The 21,829-nt window shown below is 48.3% G+C and overlaps 1 protein-coding gene across 4 annotated transcripts in view; it reads left to right on the top strand.

Annotated features, from left to right (window-relative positions):
• The window catches only part of SLC41A3 (solute carrier family 41 member 3), a 36,535-nt gene extending 18,503 nt beyond the window's left edge, over positions 1 to 18,032 (top strand). For all 4 annotated transcript variants that reach the window (XM_082288761.1, XM_082288764.1, XM_082288762.1 and 1 more), the window contains 5 exons: positions 786 to 930; positions 11,933 to 12,012; positions 13,743 to 13,877; positions 14,671 to 14,819; positions 17,122 to 18,032. In XM_082288761.1, the coding sequence (XP_082144887.1) occupies positions 786 to 930; positions 11,933 to 12,012; positions 13,743 to 13,877; positions 14,671 to 14,819; positions 17,122 to 17,307 (695 nt within the window). In that variant the 3' untranslated portion in view covers positions 17,308 to 18,032. The remainder of the gene's footprint in view (positions 1 to 785; positions 931 to 11,932; positions 12,013 to 13,742; positions 13,878 to 14,670; positions 14,820 to 17,121) is intronic.
• Positions 18,033 to 21,829: the final 3,797 nt, after the last annotated feature.

Raw genomic sequence — 21,829 nt, 5'->3', positions numbered from 1 at the left:
ATCCCACTGCCTTTGGCCCCAGCTCAGAGACCAGATGGAGAGCTTTGTTGAAGAAGCATTTTTGTATCAAAAGGGTTGGCATCAGCCCCATTGCTCGAAGGTGTTTCTCATGCTTCTGAGTCATGTTTATTTTCTTTTAGTGCTGCACATCTACTTTTTTTTTTTATTTCTTTGCTTCTAAAGATCACTCCAAGGCTATGCCTCTGCTGAATGGAAAAAGCAGCTAATGGAAGTACATGCAAGCTAGCACAAAAGAAATCTCAGATCTTAAGTGGCTTATACATGCCAGAGAACATTTGTTCCTATAGAGCAGACCAGCTGCTCAGCAATTCTGCTAGCTTGCCTCCTAAATTACCTCTTACCTCTTGTTTTAGGTGAAAGTGTGAGGTGTGAGCTGTGCCCTAAGTAGGATACAGCTTCCACAGAGGAGTTTCCCCCTTTCCCTGCTGTTTGATTTGTACCCTGAAGCCAGAAATTTTGTGACTTTTTGTCTTTCTTAGTTGGAGATGGAATTGGAGAGTTGTTCGTCTTCAAGTATAACTTGCTTTGAATCCTGCTGATTTTCAGGCAGCATCCTCTAGCAGTGATTTTCAGGGATTAATTATGGATTTCTGTGGTGCAATGAGGTGGCTTTGTGGGGACTATCATGGTTCATGTGATTTTTCATCTAACATAACTCGGTTGGAGCAAGAGTCCTGCTGCCTTTCTTCCCATCTTTGTGCAATATGATTTTGGCAACCAGTGAAGCTGCAGGCATTTAATTCAAGATTTCTTTTCCTTGCCAGATGTGAAGTACCTTTCTCCTCTGATCTGTGCTGTCTTCATTGTCATGATCCCTCTCTGGGTTGCTATAGCCAAGCAAAGTCCTTCCCTGGCCGAAGTCCTGAAATCTGGGTGGCAGCCGGTTATTGTTGCCATGAGCATCAGCAGGTAAAGGAGGCACTGCTCCCAGCCCACCCCTGTGTGCACACTGCAGAGAGACCCCTTGCTCACTTAGGCCATCAAAAGTGACACTGGAAGGGACTGCAGAAGGGTGTTTGCCCAGAGCTTCTCAGCCCTTGGTGACTCTCCAACAGGCTGCAAGACAGCAGATAAGGAGCCCCCAAAGGACTGAAAAAAGCAAATCATTTTAAGTCTCACTCGCACATCCAGGCACCACATGGGTGACAGCCAGGAGACTGAAAGCACAGATGATGATCATCACAAATTGTCAGGCTTCAACCTCATTCTTATCCAGCTGCAAGGGGAAAATATTGGTAAACATAGAGCCAGGTTGTAGGTTCAGGGGGGTCACTCGGTCTGGGTTCGGACGGTCGGGGACGGAGACGAGAGATCTCTGTAGTCAGATCTTGGAACATGCGGTTTATTGCGAAGGGCGTGGGTACAGGGGCACTGCTTAGAGCTGCAGCTGGCAGCTCTGAGCAGGCCCAAGAGAGCAAGAGAGTAAGCAGGTAAGCAAAGAGAGAATAGTAAGAGTCTACAGTAAGAGTGTATAGTGAGAGTGTATAGTAAGAGAGAGAGCATGAATGTAGTAAAAAGGAGTGTCTGAAGTCCTGGTTACAATACAATAAATCATCTTCTGTACTGAATATTCTAATTGTCACTAACCAATCTAATACAAGATACAAATCCTATAGCATTTACATACAGCCTATAAGAGTTCTTATATTACCATAGAGTGTTACATCTTAACTCCTAAAAACTACTCTTTGGACCCCTTCTGCTGAGCTAGTAGGGTCTGTTCTGACCCTTGGACCTGCCTGCAAGCAGAGGGTATTGTTCAATCAAGAGGGGATTACATTCAGTCGGCCATACCATTGTTTTCCAGTTGTTCAGTAACTAAGACTTGGTATCTCAAAGGTGGCTTTCATTTCGATGTCGCTTATAGTTTTCATATTCCCAAAATCTTTTGTCAGGCAATCATATTTATAAGGCCTTCCTGTTTCGTCTTCCCCAACATCTCCCCCGTTCCGATGAACAACTAAGATATTAGACACAGTCCTACTCGTCATTTTTTGCACACACTGAAGTATACAAGGTACTGCTACTAGAACTATAATTATTACTACTAGAATAATCAAGCCTATTTTACAGAGTTCCCTTAGCCAAGGTGCAAAGCTCCAACCATCAAACAAGCTGTCTAGCCAAGACGGGTTATCTGTTGTAATTTGGTTAGCTAGGTCCCTTAGGTTTTGTAACTGTTTGTGAATGGAAACAGAATGGTCGGATAAGTTCATGCAACATAGTCCTTCAAAATCTTCACAGCCATGCCCATGTGCTAATAAAAGATAATCAATTGCAGCTCTATTTTGTAAAGTGGCATGTCTGACTGCTTCCTCGTCGGTTAATAAGTCACTGATCATAGTAGAGGTGGCATTTACCTCCTTGCTGAGCCAGCATCCCAACTTGTTTAACTGTTTTAACGCAATTGAGGAACTTAACTGAGGTAGAAAGATGCTCGCAACAATTGATTTTTCAGAGTTCCAAGGGTGAAAGTTACTATCACAGTCGCTCTCATACTGATGTCCCCAGGAGGATCTAATCTTTCTGCTTTTCTTTTTGATTACTTCTTTGACACTGGGAGCAATAATTGTAAGTTGTCCCAGAGCACAAGGGCCACCATCTATTTTTGAAGGTATACCTTGCCAGGCTCTGTCTCCACAGATGAGCCAAATTCCTCTAGGGAATCGGATAGGAAGTTTGTTAAAACGATCTGCATAAGGTTCGTCATATATAAGAAGCTTTGCTTGATTGCACCAAGAAGTTACATTGCTATAAGCTGGGTGATATGGGGTAACGTTTAAATGAGGACCATTTTCTCCTAGAAAGTGAAAGAAATAGCAGGTATCCATAGTTAACGAGCCTAGGATTTCTAGCTCTTGAAGGTCAGATTTATCAATTTTAGAGTTATCAATATAAGTTTGGTGTTTATGGCTGGTAGTTGGAGATACTTGATGATCGTCGTATGGCCAGTACTTATCTAGAGTAACATTATCAAAACCTTCTGGAAAAGGTATTCCAACTAAACAGGTTGAAAAAGGTTTGTCAGGGCTTGTATCAGATAGACAGATGGTATCAGAGCCTGCAGATTTGGCTAAGGCAACCCAGACATTTGTCTTTGGTTGATTTACAGGTAAAGCTTCACTACAAAAACTAAAACATAAGAAAAAAAGCAACATGCACGCGCGCAAATGAGAAAACTCCATTATTTTCTTGAGCTGTTTTTGGCAGATCGCTTTCTTTTGGTGATTCTGCGCACTTCAGGTCTGGGTGCTTGCTTCCTGGCTTCCACGTGCAGGGTCACTGGCTGATGTGGAGGCGTCGGCAGGCTTTGGTGCGTGGTATGGCTTCACGTTTTTTGCTGGAACCCACTTGAGCTCTCCACCTGTGGAAACACACGCAAACCCCTTCCCCCATGTTATAAGTTTGTATGGTCCTTCTATTTTTCCTGATTCTAGATTCTTAATTAAAACTGGGGGGTGTTCTTTCAGCTTTGCTTTTTTGTTGTTTAAGAAATGTCTGTAAATGGGGGGGTCAGGCTCTTCTGCAGAGCTATTCAAAAAATTGTAAACATACAAAGCCTTGTTCAACCTCCTTTGAGGTGTATCCTGAGCTCCTCCCCCTTTCTGTTGATCTAAAATGCGTTTTAGAGTTTGATGTGTTCTTTCTATTATTCCTTGACTCGTGGGGGAGTAGGGAATACCAAATGTATGGCGGACACCCCAGTCATTTAAGAATGCAGCTAATTCTTGTGAAACATAAGAAGGACCGTTATCAGTTTTAATTTCTTGCGGGATACCTAAATAGGAAAAAGCTTGTGAAAAATGATGGCAAACATGCTTAGCTGTTTCTCCTGTATGCACAGAGGCGAAGACTGCATTTGAGAATGTATCGACAGAGACATGAATATTTCTAAGTTTTCCAAAAGAGGGGTACTTAGTAACATCTGTTTGCCATTTCTGTAAGCTCTCCAACCCTCGTGGGTTGGTGGCTCCTGAGGAGGGGACAGGTTGAACAAGCTGACAGTTTGGGCAAGCTCGTACAATATTTTGAGCTTGTTCTAAAGTAATGTGAAAATCTCGTTTGATTGCCTGTGCATTTTGGTGAAAGAACGCATGACTTAATTTGGCTTGTTCAATAGTGTTAGGCAAGGTAGTTGCAGCAAACACCGAGGTAGGATTTTCAATGCCTGCTGCAACTTCTCCATTAGATGCTGCTGATGCCAATGCATCAGCTCGTGCGTTTCCTTCTGCCATAAATCCTGGAAGACCAGAATGAGCTCTAATGTGGCAAACGAAATAAGGATTAGTTCTGTGTGATAAAATTTGGTAGAGACAGGTGAGCCAAAGACACAATTTGTCGTTGTTCACATCCTTTAAAACAGATCCTTCAATCCTTTTAATAATACCAGCAACATATGCTGAATCAGTGATTAGGTTGAAAGGTTCTGGAAAGAGCTGAAAAGCTCTTACAACAGCTGCCAATTCAACAATTTGAGGAGAACCTTCAACTTTTTGAACATCTTGTGTCCAGACTTTAGTATCTTTATTTTGCCATGTGACCACAGAATTGTGTGTTCGCCCTGACCCATCAGTGAAGATAGTGACCGCATCTAAAGGCTCTTCACTGATTAGGGGTTTTTCTTTGTAGCACAATTTAGCTTTGATTATTCCGTGTGCTGGGTAATGAATAGAGCAAACACCTGGAAAATCGAGCAAGGCATACATCAAGTCCTCTGATTTTTGCATTGCCCAATCAAAATAGGATTTAATCATGGGCAAATAGATAATTGCAAATTCACAACCTGCTATCGAAAGAAGCCTTGCTCTGCCTTTGATGATGATTTGAGACATCATTTCTAAAGGTGTGAGGATTGTCTTTGGCGACCTGTAAGGAAGAAAAACCCATTCAATTATTAACAGCGGTTCTATTTGAGAGGAATCCCATTGAAAAATGAGGCCGTACAGTCTCAACTTTTCTCCTAAAACTGCAAGGAAAAAGGGTTTGTTAGGAATACAGCGATGTGCCTGCCTGTTCTGCAGAGCATCAGTAATTTTTTCTAGGGCCTTGCAAGCTTCAGGAGTGAGAGATTTAGGGGATTTAATATCACTGTCTCCTCTCAACAAATCAAAGAGTGGAGCAAGTTCATCATTAGTGATTCCTAGCACAGGCCTGACCCAATTGATTTCTCCTAAGAGCCGATGCAAGTCCTGCAAGGTACGAACATCAGTTCGAATTTGTATTTTTTGAGGTGTAATAGACTGTTCTGTTAGTTTCCATCCTAGATATTTCCAGGGAGCAGTCTCTTGTATTTTTGATTCAGAGATCACCAGTCCAGCCTTTTTGATTTCAGCAACAACACTGTTACGAGTTTCTTCCATTTGTTTTTGTGTTGACGCTGCGATGAGCAAATCATCCATGTAGTGGAGAATAATTGATTGCGGGAATTGCTCACGGACTGGGGACAAAGTACGGGCTACAAAATGTTGGCAAATAGTCGGTGAGTTCTTCATGCCTTGAGGCAAAACTAGCCAATGATACCTTTGAAGCGGTTCTTGCAGGTTTGTACTTGGAACGGAAAAGGCAAAACGAGGAGCATCGTCTGGATGCAGTGGGATGTTGAAGAAACAGTCTTTTAGATCGATAATTACAAGCGGCCAATTTCTTGGGATCATGGAAAGGTTGGGCAGGCCAGGTTGGAGAGGGCCCATGTCTTCAATTACTGCATTGATTTTTCTGAGATCATGTAACAATCGCCACGTGTCAGAAGTTTTCTTATGGATTACAAACACAGGCGAGTTCCAGGGACTGTTAGTAGGTTGAATGTGTCCTTTTTGCAGTTGTTCAATCACTAGTTTTTTGAGGGCACTCAGCTTATGATCTGGCAGGGACCACTGGTCGACCCAGACAGGGGTGTCAGTTTTCCAGGTCAGTTTTAAAGTACTGAGTGCTTTAGTGGTCCCTATGAAAAATCCAGTTCAATTTTGGCTCCCCATTCAGAGAGCAAATCTCTTCCCCACACTGTGATGGGTTTTTGCACTACATAGGGACGGATCAATGCCTTTTTCCCTTGTGGTCCTGTAATACTGATTACAGATTCGCTCCGCAGGCATGGAGTGACACCTCCAATGCCTGTGAGAGCGCCTGGGGGGGTTATTAATTTCCAATCTGTTGGCCAATTATAATAAGAGATAACAGAAACATCTGCCCCCGTATCAATCATCCCCTTGATGTTAACTTGAATCCCACCATTTGACAATTCACAAGTTAGCATTGGTCGTTGCTGACTTATGTGTTGAACCCATAGAACCTCAGGACTTTCAGGAGCAACTGAGAGACGGCACGATGGTACTTGTTCCGCAGTTCCCATGGGCAGTGCTATAGCAATAGCTATAGGGGTTCTAGGTGGGATGTACAATGGGGGATGGCAGGCATTAGCTAGCACTAGCAGTTCTTCATTGCAGCTAGCAGATATTACACAAGGCAAAACTAGCAGTCCCAGGATGCCATTCCTCTCTTTACCAACAACCAAAAAGTCTTGTCTATTTTGTGAAGTCCCTATAATTCTTGTTGAAATATAGTCATAGCCATTATCCTTTAAAAAGGTTGTTGGCTTGGAGGTTGCCAACGTACACTGGGACCCTGGGGGTAGTAGGCCTGGGTCATTACTTGGGGTTGCGCTGACGGTGAAGCGAAGTGGTTTTGAGTCGGGGTATTCATAAATTTTATCTTGGGTGTTTGGGGTGCCACTACTTGTTTCGTCACGCGATGGCATTGCGCGCTCGTATTGGAGTTTTTTGGACTGTGTTTTCCACTTGTATCTTGTCTGGATCGACACTGCCAGGCAAAATGCTTTCCCTTCTTGCAGATAGGGCAGCGATCCGGTGCTTGTGCACCCTTTTTGAGTTCTGGGCAGTTCTTCATGATATGGCCGGGTTTTTTACAGGAATAACAAGGTCCTGGAGCAGCTTGCATAACAGCTATGGTGTTGCCTTGTTGCTGGAAGTTTAGATGCAAGGCAGCCAGGATTTCAGTAAGTTTTTGGTCTCGTGCTTCTGCTTGTGCTGCCTGTGCAGCTGTTTGTACTGTTTGAGCTGTCAGAGCCCTTTCAATTTTTTCTCCTAGAGCTTTTCCAAGTTCATTTGCTTGGATAGTTGCCACCTGCTGTGGGCCTCCTATTTTGTTACAGACGTCAATCATCTCAGGCACTGTGGGTCTTTCTTTTCCCAGAGTTTTGATAACTTTTTTACATTCTGCATTGGCATTATTTTCAATAATGTCCCGTATCATTATTGGGCGAGCTATGTCGTCGCTGCATTGTCGTTCTGCTGCTTGGATGACCCGGTCCACAAATGTGGTGAATGGTTCAGACAACTCTTGGCTAATGAGATTGTAGGCTTTCTCAAAACTTCCTGCAGGCTGAATTTGCAAGAAGGCTTTGCGGGCCATCTTTTTGATGTCATCTAATGCTGTTTTGGGTAAATTTATTTGATTGTCATTTTGATCATCAGGATGGTCACCAGTCAGCTTAGATATGACAAGGGTACGAAGGTCTGCGTCAGTACTTTGTTTATAAGTGGCTAGTACCCCTGCAAGCAGTCTCTTCCATTTGAGTTCCCATAGCATATATTGTGAGTCTGTGAGAATTATACTAGCAAGATTTTTACAGTCATTTGGTATGAGTGTATGTCCTTCCAGGGTACTTTTCAGCAGTTGCTTGAAGTATGGAGAGCAGATACCACTGTCCTTTATTGCTTTCCGCAACTCTTTAATCTCATGGTGTGGGATAGCTTGCCATGTTCTAGGACCACCAGCTTGCTGGCTGAATAGTACAGGCATAGCTAAAGGATTTAGATTTTCCTCTTTGCAAATTTGGCGTCTGACTTCATGCCAGTCTGTTAATTGAAAATTATTAAAACATTTTTGGGAGTTTTCTACTTTTGGGATTAACGCAGGCGAATTTTCAGGGTTTAGTGTCTCTTTTTGGGTTGAGGAGTCTGTCCCAAACACTGGGGGGACAGTGAACCTGTTTGGGAACAGACTTAATTCTTTTTGGGAATTGTTTTGTATTGGGATTAAGGTGTTGGCATTTGCAGGGGCAAAATAGTTCTCAGTCTGTCCTGTATTTATAAAAGCAGGTGTCATATTCCACCCTCCCCCTCCTCGTTGCACGGCTTGTGTGCCTGGCTGTGGCAGTGCGATGGATTGGTGATACAAAGTAGTCACATTTGGTGTCAGGAGCGCAGAGGGCGATAGCGCGGCTGGGTGTTCGAGGGAGTGCGGGCGTGATTCGGTGCTGCTTGGGTTGGCTCCGGGATGCGGCGGCGGAGGCAGGGGGGCAGGCGGCGGAGCCGCGGGGTGATGTGCGGCTGGTCCCGGGAGCGGTGCTGCGGTTGGAGGAGTGTGAGCGGAGTGATATCGCTGGTCCGGAAGTTGCAGCAATTGCGCATGCGTGGGTTGCATCATCAGGTCAACGTGGCAGGCTGTGATGGCGGCAGTCCGTGTGGCGGGCGGTTCGGGGAGAGCGGGAGATGGCAGGACTGCAGAACCAGGGGCTGGGGCTGCGGCCGCGGTCGAGGGAGGGGGCGATGGGACGATCATGGATGCCGGTGGCGGTGGGACTGCACTATTTGGCAGCTGAGAAGCGGGAGGCTGCGGTGGATACAGCAGGGTGCGGTCTGGGGCCACGGAGGCGGGCGGCGGCGGCAGAGCTGCTCTGTCGGCAGGAGATGGTCTCGGGGCGGCGGGAGGCAGGAGGGCCGGCGGCTGGATCACGGCGTGCTGCCGCTGGGAGCTTGTAGGCTGGGCTGGGGTGGGTGGTGGTGCGGCGGGCAGGAACGACGCTGCCGGAGCGGAGGTGCCGGGAGACGGGGCTGGAGCAGCGGCAGGCACGGAGGGGGCTGCAGTCATCCGTGCAGACGCTGCGGCACCAGCAGCAAGTGGCTCGCAGGGCTGGGGCGCTCCGCGTTCCAGCGCGAGCGATGGTGTGCCGGGATCGGGGGATTGCGCAGGAACGCCGGCAGGGACGGGAGTAGACATAGACGTCTGTGCTGCCGCGGGGCTGGGGGACAGCTCGGGGCGTGCTGTGTGCGCTTGAACGGTAGGGTGAGGGAGCAGGGTTCCCGCGGCAACGTGTACCGGGGGCACCGGGGGCCCCAGCGCGGTCGTGACAGGCGCTGTCGGTACTGGTGGTTCGGGAGCGGCAGGAGACTGTGAAGACGCAGCAGCGACGGACGCGGATGGGCTATCAGCTACCACCGGCGCCGTGTCGGTGGCGGCAAGGGGGACCTGGGGGGCTGGAAGAAGGGTCGCCGCTTGGCTTTGCGGGGGGCCGGCTATAATGGCAGCCATGGCCATAACCGGCGCGGCTGGGGGAGCGGTAGCACCCGTAGCTAGCAGGGGGGTGGCCGCTGCCCCCGCCGGGGTATCGCCGGGGGGCGGGGCTACGAATATGCCAGCAGTGGGGGGTGGGGTAACAATGACGGCAGCAACGGGGGGGCACGTGGGGGCAGGGGCAAGGGGCGGGGTCGCGGAGACGCTGGCGGACGGGGTGATAGAAGCGAGGGGCGGGGCCGCGAAGACGCTGGAACCGAGGGCGGGAGCCGGGACAGCGGGGACGAGCGGGATGGCGGGGGCGGGGATGGTGGGAGGGGCCGTAGGGTCCGGTGGGGTGGCTGGGGCCGGGGCAACGGGTGCCGGGACCGCGAGCGCGGGGGGCGGGGCGGCGCGAGTCAGCCGGACCGCGGGTACTGGAGCCGCGAGGACCGGCGGAGAGGCGGGGGCCGTGCCCCATTGCAGGCTCGCGGCGGCAAGGGGCGGGCTCGCAGCAGGAGCCGGGCTCGCAGCAGGAGCCGGGCTCGCAGCAGGAGCCGGGCTCGCAGCAGGAGCCGGGCTCGCAGCAGGAGCCGGGCTCGCAGCAGGAGCCGGGCTCGCCGGGGTGACTGCTGCGGGCGGCGCCTTCGCAGCAAACAGCTCCACCAGCGCTCTGCAAGCTGGGAGCAGCTGCGCGGCAGCCATATCCCGGTAGGAAATATTATTAAAGAGCTTAACCCCAACTGTGTCCCAGAAGTCTCTTGTAAAGACGGCTGAACGGTCAGCATTTGGGAAATTAATCAGAGTCCATTCTAAGAGGTTTTTTAGCTCCTGTTTAGGTAATTGTCTTGAACTAGAGCTTAGTAAATGCTTAAGTTGCTTATAGAGATCTCTGTCATGGGCAGAGTGCATTTGTCCCATTATCAGACCAGTATGATACTCACTTAGATGTCGTAGGAGCAGTGTCCTTGCTCAGGGGTCCGTCGTGGGGGGCTGGCCAGGCACTCCACTCGGCGCTCAGGACGCTGCTTTTGGGTCCTCTCTCAGAGCTCCGGTTTTAGGCGTCGCGTGTCAACGGCTTTCCGTGCTCAGGACCTCACGGGTGGGTCACACTAAGAGCTCCAGTGCGGGCGGTGCTGAGCACTACTCGCCTGTGCTCGGGACGCGCGGCAGGGTCCCTCCTTAGAGCTCCGGTCAGCACTGCTTAGCAGCGTGTCCGTGCTCGAGGGGTGCCACGGCAAACTTCCTCACAGAGCTCCAGGTAGCCGCTGCGCAGCAGTGGCCGCCTGTGCTCGAGGACTGCCAGGCAATTCCCTCCAAGAGCTCCAGGTAATACCCGTGCTCGAGGGCTGCCTCGGCAGAATTATAGAGCTCCGGCTTTTACGATGCGCAGCAACGGTATGCCGTGCTCACGACACGTTCTAGGTGGCTATAACTGGTCTTTTAGTTACCGTCCATGGAGAAGTCTCCCACAGATGGAGAAAGCTGAACCGAGCCTTCAATCACGTTGTGCGCCAGACTGAAGGTTCTTGGGGGGTTCGTGCCCCACGTTGGGCGCCAGACTGTAGGTTCAGGGGGGTCACTCGGTCTGGGTTCGGACGGTCGGGGACGGAGACGAGAGATCTCTGTAGTCAGATCTTGGAACATGCGGTTTATTGCGAAGGGCGTGGGTACAGGGGCACTGCTTAGAGCTGCAGCTGGCAGCTCTGAGCAGGCCCAAGAGAGCAAGAGAGTAAGCAGGTAAGCAAAGAGAGAATAGTAAGAGTCTACAGTAAGAGTGTATAGTGAGAGTGTATAGTAAGAGAGAGAGCATGAATGTAGTAAAAAGGAGTGTCTGAAGTCCTGGTTACAATACAATAAATCATCTTCTGTACTGAATATTCTAATTGTCACTAACCAATCTAATACAAGATACAAATCCTATAGCATTTACATACAGCCTATAAGAGTTCTTATATTACCATAGAGTGTTACATCTTAACTCCTAAAAACTACTCTTTGGACCCCTTCTGCTGAGCTAGTAGGGTCTGTTCTGACCCTTGGACCTGCCTGCAAGCAGAGGGTATTGTTCAATCAAGAGGGGATTACATTCAGTCGGCCATACCATTGTTTTCCAGTTGTTCAGTAACTAAGACTTGGTATCTCAAAGGTGGCTTTCATTTCGATGTCGCTTATAGTTTTCATATTCCCAAAATCTTTTGTCAGGCAATCATATTTATAAGGCCTTCCTGTTTCGTCTTCCCCAACACCAGGTAGTTTATTCCTCCTGTGCTACATCTTTCACAAGCATCAGAGATCTGGGAGAGAATTTTTAAAAACTGCTAAGGCCAGTACAGAAGTGTAACAAAACTTTGTGTGAGAATGATAAAGCTTTCCTAACTACTACCAGTTTTGCCTGGGGGTGGCCGAGGAGGTCTTTCTGAACTCATTATGCCATTCACAAAATGTGTAATGCTTTCTGTTGGTGAAAACTGAGCTGTAAAAGGGGTACATGGTGAACAGTCCCACCCTGGCAGTGGGGAAGATGCAGTAACCCACCTCAGTGTGCTATTTTCACAGTGTAGGAACTGCCCTGGGAAAAGATCGTTCCACCCTCATTTCCTGTCCTTTTTTTTAACAGCATTGGTGGGCTCATCCTGGACAAAACTGTAACTGACCCAAACTTTGAAGGCATGGCAGTTTTCACACCTGTGATTAACGGTAGGTTGGGCTTGGGGGGTTATGCATGCTTTTATTTATCCCTCCCCCTCCTCCCAAGGGTTCTGGTATCCGCTGTTGCCCCTGCAGAGAGATCAATGTTCAAGACCCTGCTCCCATCATGAGTGGAACTACTGGTCCCCATCACAACCCTGCTTATGTTTTGAAGTGTCTCTGGAGCAAAATAGCAGCGAGGACAGAGCTGTGCAGAAAGGTTAACAGCATCTCTGAGAGCTACATTGACACTTCTCATAACATCAAACCTACTGGGATGTCACAATAAATCCATTTTCCCTTGTTTCCTTCCCTCCACTCAGTAATTTGTGCTGTGCAAGCATCCCCTATACAGATTGTTGATAAATATTGATATAATAATATTATATACATGTATGTATCTAAAAGATTATATATGTGGATTGGATATAATTGGATTTTTAATATATATGCCTCAACATATTTTGTGTATATTTATGTTTATATTTATATTCACAGTACTTTTATACACACACCTATCAGTACAATCTGCTGGGAATCCTTGTATCACTGAAGATCCACTGGCTTTTTTATCTTATTATAACATTCTTGTAGGACAGGCCATTCCAGGGGAAACCCAGGTCCCTAGGGCTTGGCCTCATGTCACCCCCAAAGCATGGTGTCCTGTTGCAGTGCCAGAGGGTGTCACCCAGCTGCCACCTTACTGGATCTGCATAAAGACAACCACCTTGCTGACAAACCCTTTCCAGCAGGGTTAGCCAAGGAACCTGCTTGGGAAAGCCAACAGCCGTTTAGTTGAGCAATGATTGACCCAGAGGTCGCTCTGTGGGGACAGGTGACTCGTTTGGCAGAGCTGGTGGCAGAGTTATGCAGTGCTCTGTGTCTTTGCACAGGCAGCCCTTCACTTTGAATGTGCAGAGCATGGCAGTGCATGGCTCAGGTCCCACCTTGAGCCACAGTGAGACAGCCTGAGTATTTTCACTTTGATTCCCGTCTGGAAAATTTCACATTTAACGATGATTTCTTCTCCAGGGAAGGGAAAACATGAGAAGCCTGTAGCATCTGGCTCACTGTTATCTTTTATGTGGCATTTCCACCCTGAAAATATTTAGGGTGGGGATGGTTTGCTCCACAGATCATTATCCCTCTATTTTCTACTGGAAAATGTACCGGCTTTTTCATGTTTGCTAGAATTAATCAGTCTGGAAGGAATTAATTTACTTTAATTAGCTAACATATTTGGGTTCTAATTCATTCTCATGATTCCTTCTCATTTAACAAGTGTGTTAGGTACCTTCAGACAGACATACAATCACTCTCTGTGATGTTTGTTGCCTTTTAAATAATAATGGTTCTCTGAGTGAGTAAATCCAAGAAGTGGCCATGAGCAGCATCTGTACTGCTTTCCCTGGGTGCTGTTCACAGACTGTGTCAAACCAGGTGCAATTACATCCTCTTCAGAGGCCACATGGCATTTGCATCCGGTGCTGGGGAGAAAGGGAAAATGTTTTCAGTCAGCAGTCAGAAGGATACAATTACTGGAGCCTTCCTGATTTTTAAGAGCTGTTCCTGCAAAGTGAATAGTGCAGCACCACTAGGGATGCAGGGATGAGGTTTTCTCTTTCTCTCCCTGCTGCTCTCAGTGGATGCAGATTGACTCACCTTGGGTTAGGTTTTAGATTGATGTTTCCTGCTGTGGTGAAGCTGGTTTACAAGTTTTCTGTGTTTTGGCCTCACAGGTGTTGGAGGGAATCTGGTCGCCATCCAAGCCAGCCGAATTTCTACATTCCTGCACTTCTGGAGCATGCCTGGAGTTTTGCCGTACAAGATGAGGCAGAATTGGCCCAACCCATGCACCACATTCTTCTCATCAGGTAGACCCTGAACCCTTGGTGTCCATGTCTCAAGGCCTGTGATCACAGATAGCTCCTTTCCCAAGCCTGGTTGGTGAAGGACTAGGTGGGTTTCAAAGGCAGAACTTCCCCCTTCTACAGAGAATTCTCAGATCTGAGAGAAAACATCTTTGCAGTGGGCAGGTGAAAAAAAGGCTTATGGCATATTTGCTCACTGGCATGCAAAGAAAGTGGCCTTCAGGGAGCACTAAAGAAAGTAATTGAAAAAGAATCTTAGATTTGATCTAACAGAAAGTCATTTTAATGGCCAGCCTAGAGCCGTCACCTGTGGACAGAGCAGTGAATAGACCATAATCTTGCTGAAAATCAGCAATTCCTCCATCTTCAGCACTGGAAATACTTAAGCATCAGCAAAACTCAATTTTGGGTCTGTTGTCTTTATAGAGTTCCTCTTGATTTTCCCTGTTAGGTTGAGAGTTAGTGCTAGATCAAACTATAAACTGGGAAAATCTGTTGCAGCAAGGCAGAGCAGAAGTTGTGAGAGGCAGAGAGCAGCTGAGAGGAGTGTCTGCAAGAATCAGAGTGGATGAGCATGGAGCACAAAGTCTTTGGCATGTAGTTTTAGTGCTAGACAAAGCTGCTGGGCTGATCCTGCAGATGCTTCCCATGTCTGTGTGATCTGGAGAAGGCATTAGCAGTGTGGTTGGTGGGAGGGGACAGCCCCAGGTTTATGCATTAAAACATGCACTGTGTCCTGCCCTCCCGCACCCTCTGCAGCTGCTGTTACCCCTGTTTCTGTCTCTGTGCTCTGCAGGGGTGAATTCCAAGTCAGCCCGGGTCCTGTTCCTCCTGGTTATCCCAGGGCACCTCGTGTTCCTCTACACCATCCACCTGCTGCAGGGAGGCCACACGTCCCTGTCCTTCACCTTTGTGATGTTCTATCTGGCCGCTGCTTTGCTGCAGGTAAACCCCAAACTCTCATCCAAAAGGGACCTATCAGATAACATAAAACCAGCATTCTCCAGGTTAAAAAGGAGTCACAGTAAAACATCCAGCAGCAGCCTCTGTTTCCTGTCGTCTCAGGTGTGCTTCTACCAAGCATCATGTACCTTCTGTAGGTCCACTAATACTTCACCCAAATTGCCAGGCTCTGGTTTCCCACATGAGCATGACTGTGCTTTAGGGTGAGAGGAGGAACAAGTTCTCAATGTCCTGAGCTGCAGTGAGTGTGCTGAGACACACTTAGCAAGGCAGTACCTTGTTTTAAAATGTTCACTTCTTCAGTCTCTAAGCTCCAAGTATTTCTAGGCCGCCTCTAGTCACCCCAGCAAGGGGCAAGTGAAAGGCAGTGAACTCCAGCCAGCAGTTTTCCCCACCCTTTTTGGAAACCAGTGTCACATATTATGGTGAAGACCTAGAGAATCCCTGCGGGCAGGGCCATGTGGGTAAAAAAACAAGGGGAAAACCCAGGCCCTGAGCAGTTCTTCTTCAAAAGTAAAAGTTCCTGGTAGGCAATGGGCAGATCATCTGATTTGTCCTGCTTGTTCCCTTTTGCTGTTTTTCCTGCCCTGTAAACTTTATTATTCTCACTCAGAAATGCATGTGGCTGTTGCCTGAACTCACAGAGGCTCTGACTTCATTTGCCCTTTTAGATCAGTGATTAATTAATTTGCACGGTGAGGTGGCTGACTCTCACTTTGCCTTACAAGCAGCCTTGTCTCTGAGGGTGAATTCCTTGTGTGTGTAAACAATCAGCTTTTCTCGACCTTTGCACAACCCTGAGCCCAGCAGCACAGCCATAGTTGTAAAGGAAAATATTTATTCTTCTCTTTATGCATCGAGGTAACTCCTCAACCAAAGCCAAGCATGAAAATACGAAGAATAAATGACAGCATAAAGAGCAGCATCCCAGCAACACCACTGACCCCGAAAGATTCCCATGGAGGCCAAAGGAGGAGAATACACTCAGCCTGGTCCTTTTTTCCCCCTGTTATACTTTTTATAAAGAAAGACAGTAAGAAAGAAGGGGTGGGAAAAGTTTGGGTCAGTTGGAGGAAGCCCAAAGAGAAAGATCAGAGGCCCAGAAAAAATGACCTCAGGGGAGTGATTGAATGGACTGGGGTTAATTAGTCCAAAGTAGAGAGGCTTGAGAAAAATCTGGTTAAACTACCTTTAATCTACCAAATTTCTGTAGGGAGGGACAGAATAACATTTGCTATGTGGTCACTAGGGGAGGAAACATGAAATCATGGATTTCAAATGGAAAAAGGCAGATTCATGTTAGGCCTTGGGAAAAACAAAAACGGGGGGAAAAAAGCCATGGGGTTGATTGCTTAGTGTGGCATCTCCATCTCTGAGGGTTGTTCAGCACAAGTTAAACAAATTTTCCATCAGGAAAGATGTGGATGTATTTGATCCTGAATTGAGGAAGACAAATGATCTTGGTAAAACTCTTGAATTTCCAGCCAGCTTTAGTTTCTGTGATTCTGTTATTTAATTTGCTTCCCCCATCTCTCCTCCTTCCTTTCTCCCAACCCAGCTTGCAGTTTTCACCTTTAGAAATGCTGCCTCAGGCTTTGGTTCCTGATGTGCTGTGGTCTCCCATGGAGGGACCACAGATGTGGGGCACAAATTCTCTCTCCCTTCTTAGTTCAATTAACTAGACAGTCTTTAACCAAAGTATTTTTTCCTCCGTTTATCAGAATTGGGAATGAAATAAGAATTAAAAGAAATCACAACAGAGATTTTTAAAATGTTGAGGTGAAAAAAAAGAAATTATTTTATTTTTCTAACATGTCAGTTCTGCTTGGGGTAGCTTTGATGTAAAAACTGCCTCAAACTCCAGTTGTCCACTGAGACTTTTAGGAAAAACAAAGCAGACATGACCTGAATTTCTGATGGAAAAAAGAAGGTTGAAGAGAAAAAAGTCTGGCAACAAACTTGTCCTTTGGGGTTGCCTGCATATTCACACGAACCCTTCATCTGGTGGAGTGAGTGGGAGCACTCCCATTCAAGGCATGGGAGGTAGGAACTGCACCTTTGGGAGATGCTTTTGGTGTGGCCAGGCTCTGGTTTGGGCAGGCGGTGCTGGTGAGCAGTTCAAGCAGGATCTCCACACCAGCTCTCTGGGGAAGGTGCAGCTGCTCAGTGACCTCTGTTAGCTCTGGTACCCTGGCCATGGCCACATCACTTTGGCTTTGAGCTGAGGGTTTCTGGGCGTTACCTTCCCACTGCCTCACAGCAGGGCCTGTCTTGCCTCTCTCAGGTGGGGATCCTGCTCTACGTGGCCGACCTGATCGTGCGCCTGATGTGGAGGAAGGCTCTGGACCCAGATAATTTCTCCATCCCCTACCTCACTGCCCTGGGTGATCTCCTGGGCACTGGATTCCTGGCCATCTGTTTCCGCCTGGTTTGGCTCATCCACGGCACAGACATGAACCTGGGGAACTGAGAGTCCACGTGCTGCTCTCATCACGTGTGATACGGTGCTTTCCTCAGGACAACGGGGTTCCTGGCGATCCACACTGGGTCACCCGGCTGGGTTGGGCCTCCCCTGCCACCCTGACACCCCACCTGCCCTCCCCATGGTGCCTTAAAGCCAGGCTCACCCCCCTCGAGGAATCAGCACCCACAAACTCGTGCCCTTGCAAGTGAGCGAGACGGTTTTAAGAAGCACCTGCTGCTCACACCTGCACCTGGCAAACAAGGCAACAGGGAGCGTTTGGGCCACTGGAAGGAAGGAGCATTTGGGCCGTGGTTTCAGTGCCCAGCCCTGATACGGCCCCGAGGCTGCTCCAAAGCCTGCCTAGGTCACTGTGTCTGATCCTGCAAGTGGGTGTTGCAGCCCCTCCATCGGACTCTGACTCTCCATCAAGGGAAATTCTTGATTCAGCCCACTTTCCTCCTGCTGAATCCCTGGAGTAGGAGAGCAACCAGGTCTTTAAACTTGTCTCCTCTCCATCGCTCAGAGGCTCAGGATCTGAGGCAGTGAGCTGCTGGCTCATGCCCAGTGGGAGGTTATCTAGGGATACCACCTACCTGCCCTGGCAGCATTGCTGGTGTCTGACCAAAAAGCTGGTTAGATTGCATTTTGGGGGCAGGAAGGTTTGTTTTTACGGTTTATGAAATGTCCTGTCCAGTAGTTAAAATGTTTATAGAAACACACACATAAATAAAGTGGGTAAAAAAAAAGAAGTAATGCTGTGGATCTGCAGGTTGCTTTTTTGTTGCCATGACTCTGCCTGTTTCTAGTTCTAACTTGTCAGGTAGAACTTGTTGCTTCTTTCTTATCCACTCAGTGTTGGACAACACAATTTTAATAGGGCTTCAGGAAAATCAGTGTTTCCTAACCAAGAACTTTTTGCCACCCACATGTTTCAAGTTAGAACTAAAGCCCATTCCCTCTCCCACAGTCACCATCCACTCATTAACAATTGCTCTGGGATGAGTCCAGAAGCCGCCTGTGTTGGTCTGGGTGATGATCAGGCACAAGGCTGTGGCCAGTGACTCCTCAGGTCCTTGCTCCAGGGTGGCAATCTGATGCTACCAGGGACATGTCAGGGAGGCTTGTGGGACTGAAAGCAGCCAATTTCTCTCTGAAATTGAAGAAGCAATAGAGTCCTCCAGATAATAAGATGCTGAAGAGTCAGGAGTCGAGGACACGGATCAAACCTTTGAAAAATGTCACTAGGCCTCACCTTTATTAATTATCTGCCTCGTTGTTGGAGAAGGGAAAAGAGGAGGTCAAGTCCCCCAGTCTGCTGGCAGACAGATGCCTTATTCAAGGACCTGCCATCTCTAAAACACTTATATCTGAGATGTGTTGGGTTCCTGCTGGCCTTGGGTGTTTCTTTGCTCCCAGCTCTGCTCTGGTGTCCCAGAGCTGCTGCAAAGCTGAAGCCCCTGCATGGGTTTGACACATGGCTGAAGGTCCCTAAGAGCAAAAGCTGTTCAGCTCTGGGCTGCCAGGCATGGAGAGAAGCACTCCCTGAGAAAGAAATAAGCTGTTGTCTGCCCTTTCTCCAAGCTTCCTCTTCCTTTTATTGTCATGAGGAACAAATTGTCCCATGCTGCTGAGCTGGAGAGGCTGTGCACGGCGGCTCCCCGGCAGGGAGGTTTCAGGATGCGAGGCACACACTGCCCTGGCTCGGGTCTCGCTGCTTTATCTTCCCCTGCAGCCTCTGTGTTGTTGGCTCTGCTCGGCCAGAGCACCCATGGGTGAGAATTGCAGCAGCAGCAGCAGCTGAGGGGGCCTGTGGGGAAAGCAAAGCATCTGACTGCCAGTCCCAGTTTCAGGGGCTGCATTAGAGCAGATGTACATATATATTTTAATAACTTAAGCTTAGTGCTTTACTTTGTAAACATTTATTAGCTCCAATTTGGCACTGGCTTGAGCAGTCCTGGCAAATAACTCCTCCTGCCTCAACACCATGTTTCCTCCTCCTTGCTGCATTGTCCCCACCACCTCAGAGAGGTCCTCTCTGGAGCTTGGTGCTTTTGCTGATCTTGTGAATCAGGTAAGGCTGGTGCTAAAGCCAAGATGCTGGGGATACCCCAGCCTTCTACAGGATCCTGAACACATGAAACTCCTTCTGCTTTTCTCTTACTAACACAGATTTGCCCCTGCTTCCTCCAATCCTGCGTAAGACTTAGACTGGAGCAGGTGGCTGGTACAGACTACAAGGGACCCGAGTCACACTCCTCCAGCATCAAATCCCAGTGCTCAACGCTGGCTGCTTCTCTGCTGTGTGCTTGCAGCAAAGCCCTGGCACTGGTATGTCCCTTCATCGGGGGATTTCTGGGCAGAACTCAGCTTAATCTGCTTGTCACTTGACAGAGGACATGGATGGGAACACGTAATGGATGCCATCTGTGTCCTACTTGTGGGACACAGCTGCACCAAGGTGACCTGTGCTGCACCTTGTCCATGCTGGGCTCAAGGGTTGCCCCCTTGCAGGAGGCACTGAGGCTCAGAGGTGATGTGGGGAGATGGCAGAGGGCACAGCAAGATGTGCTGCTCTCCAGGGCACCCCTTGGTGGGCAGCCAAGCATCAGCCTCATGCCCGTGCACTTAGTGCAGGGAACGCACTTAAGATTTAAAATTGCTTCCAGCCTCAAGAGAAATGATATAACCAAAGGAAATGGTTTCAATAAAAGGGGATTTTTTCCTTTTTTTTTTAAGGGCAGTGAGAGGCTAGTTATTTGGCTGCTCAGCCTGTTTACTCTTTCTCTTTCCTCCTTTTTTCTTCTCTGTGCAAATGAGAAAGGGCCTTTGCTAACAAAGCTTATATGTAACCCCGGAGCACAACTTGGATCAGCATTCCTGTAACTCCATCTGAACTTGCTCCTCTAAGAAAGCACCCCCAGCCCTTCCAGTGAGTGGGCAGCACTGCTCTGTCCCCTGGCACCAATTGCCCCAGCAGGGCCAGAAGCCCCTGAGTTGTCCAGGCATCCTCCCCCTTCCCTCCCCTTAAAAGAAGAAATTTGATGCTTAAATACCTGCAGGCTCCTCAGCTTTTAAGAACTTTCAGTACGTCACAGCAGGTCCTACCTGGTTTTATGCTCCCTGTGGTGTTGTGTTGGAGTGATTTTGTGAGGGAGAAGATTTGGGGAGGGGATTGTTTTCCTCCCTTTTCCTCCACAGATTTCAGTTTCAGAGCAGACTTGTGTGGGTAGCAGAGCCCAGACAGGGTGGGGACATTTCATAGTGATTTCTGTCTTCAGTCTAACCCAGCAGGAAAGTCACTGCCAGCAGTGGGCCTGGCTTCTCTGCTGCTGTGTCTGTGTCATTACAGTGCCCAGATTTTCACTGGGCTGGACCCACCCTGCCAGAGTCACCAGCACCTCAGTTCCAGCCAACAGTGGCTTTTATTTGTATTTAGTCCTCATGGCTCCCAAAGAAGCAATAGCCTTAAAAAAGGAGGAGGTGGGAGAGGAGAACTTCTTTTTTGCTGCTCTTTAGTCCTTGGCTGCTGAACTGCCCCTTTGGGCTCAGTGCTGGCCCTGGCCTGAGAAACCCATCCAATGCTGTGAGATGCTAGTGGAAGGCTTACCTTGTTGTAACCTTTAGAGGGAATAAAGGAAAATGTGGAGTGTTGGTAGAGAATGAGATTGGCTATTTTTGAGCCCTGTGCAGCCATCAGCCAGCTGATCTAGACTCTAGTAGTGGGCAGTGAAACAGTATAATTTTTCCTAATGTCCCATGGTTTTATTTCCCACTGTATTAGCAGTGCAGGTAGGTTCTCTCCTGACATCAGCCACTGGTTGTCCCCCAATAAACTAAATCTCAGGTTCATGTCAGTGTTGTGGGATGGGGACTGAGGAAGAGCACTGGAGTTTGGGAGAGGGTGGGTGCCTGCCCTGCACCACCACATGTGTTGGGGTGCTGGAGTGGCTGCTGGGACCTTCAGATCCCAGCTGAACTAGAGAGGAAGGTTGGTCAGGGGCTCCCCCATTCCTGGACGCATAAGGGTCTCTCTTTGCAGGCAAAGAAGGGGCTGTCACCATCTGTAGATGCAGATAGGAACAGGGGTTTGTTTTCAGGGACAGTCAAACCATTTATTTTTCTCCCTCCACTGCTTCCACTTACTGCCTCCATCCTAACACAGTAATTTTCCAGAAACTCTCTGTGAGATGGAGCTTCCTTACCAAGGACAAGCGAAGTGCCAGCCAGCAAACACAGGAAGTCTGAAAAGCCTCCTTCAAGGGAGACACTGCTTCCAAGACATACTTGAACACCCTTTTTATTTTTTTCCCCTTCAATGAAAGTTTATTTAATCCTCCAGCTGGTAAACAACCCAATCTGTGGTGCACAGCAAGCTCTGGAAGGAAACCTCCTGATCACTGAAGCTTTGTTTTGTTCCACTGGAAGGAGAAACTCAACAGTTTCACATGGGCCATGAGGGATGGGGAGAGCAGCTCCACAGCATGGAAAACCCACAGCACAGGCAGAGTGCCCACCACTCTGAAGGCTG

This window comes from Coloeus monedula, assembly GCF_965178545.1.
Source record: "Coloeus monedula genome assembly, chromosome: 11".
Taxonomy (NCBI): Eukaryota; Metazoa; Chordata; class Aves; order Passeriformes; family Corvidae; genus Coloeus; species Coloeus monedula.
Note: the sequence above shows the minus strand (reverse complement) of the source record. Positions and strands in the feature narration are given on the sequence as shown.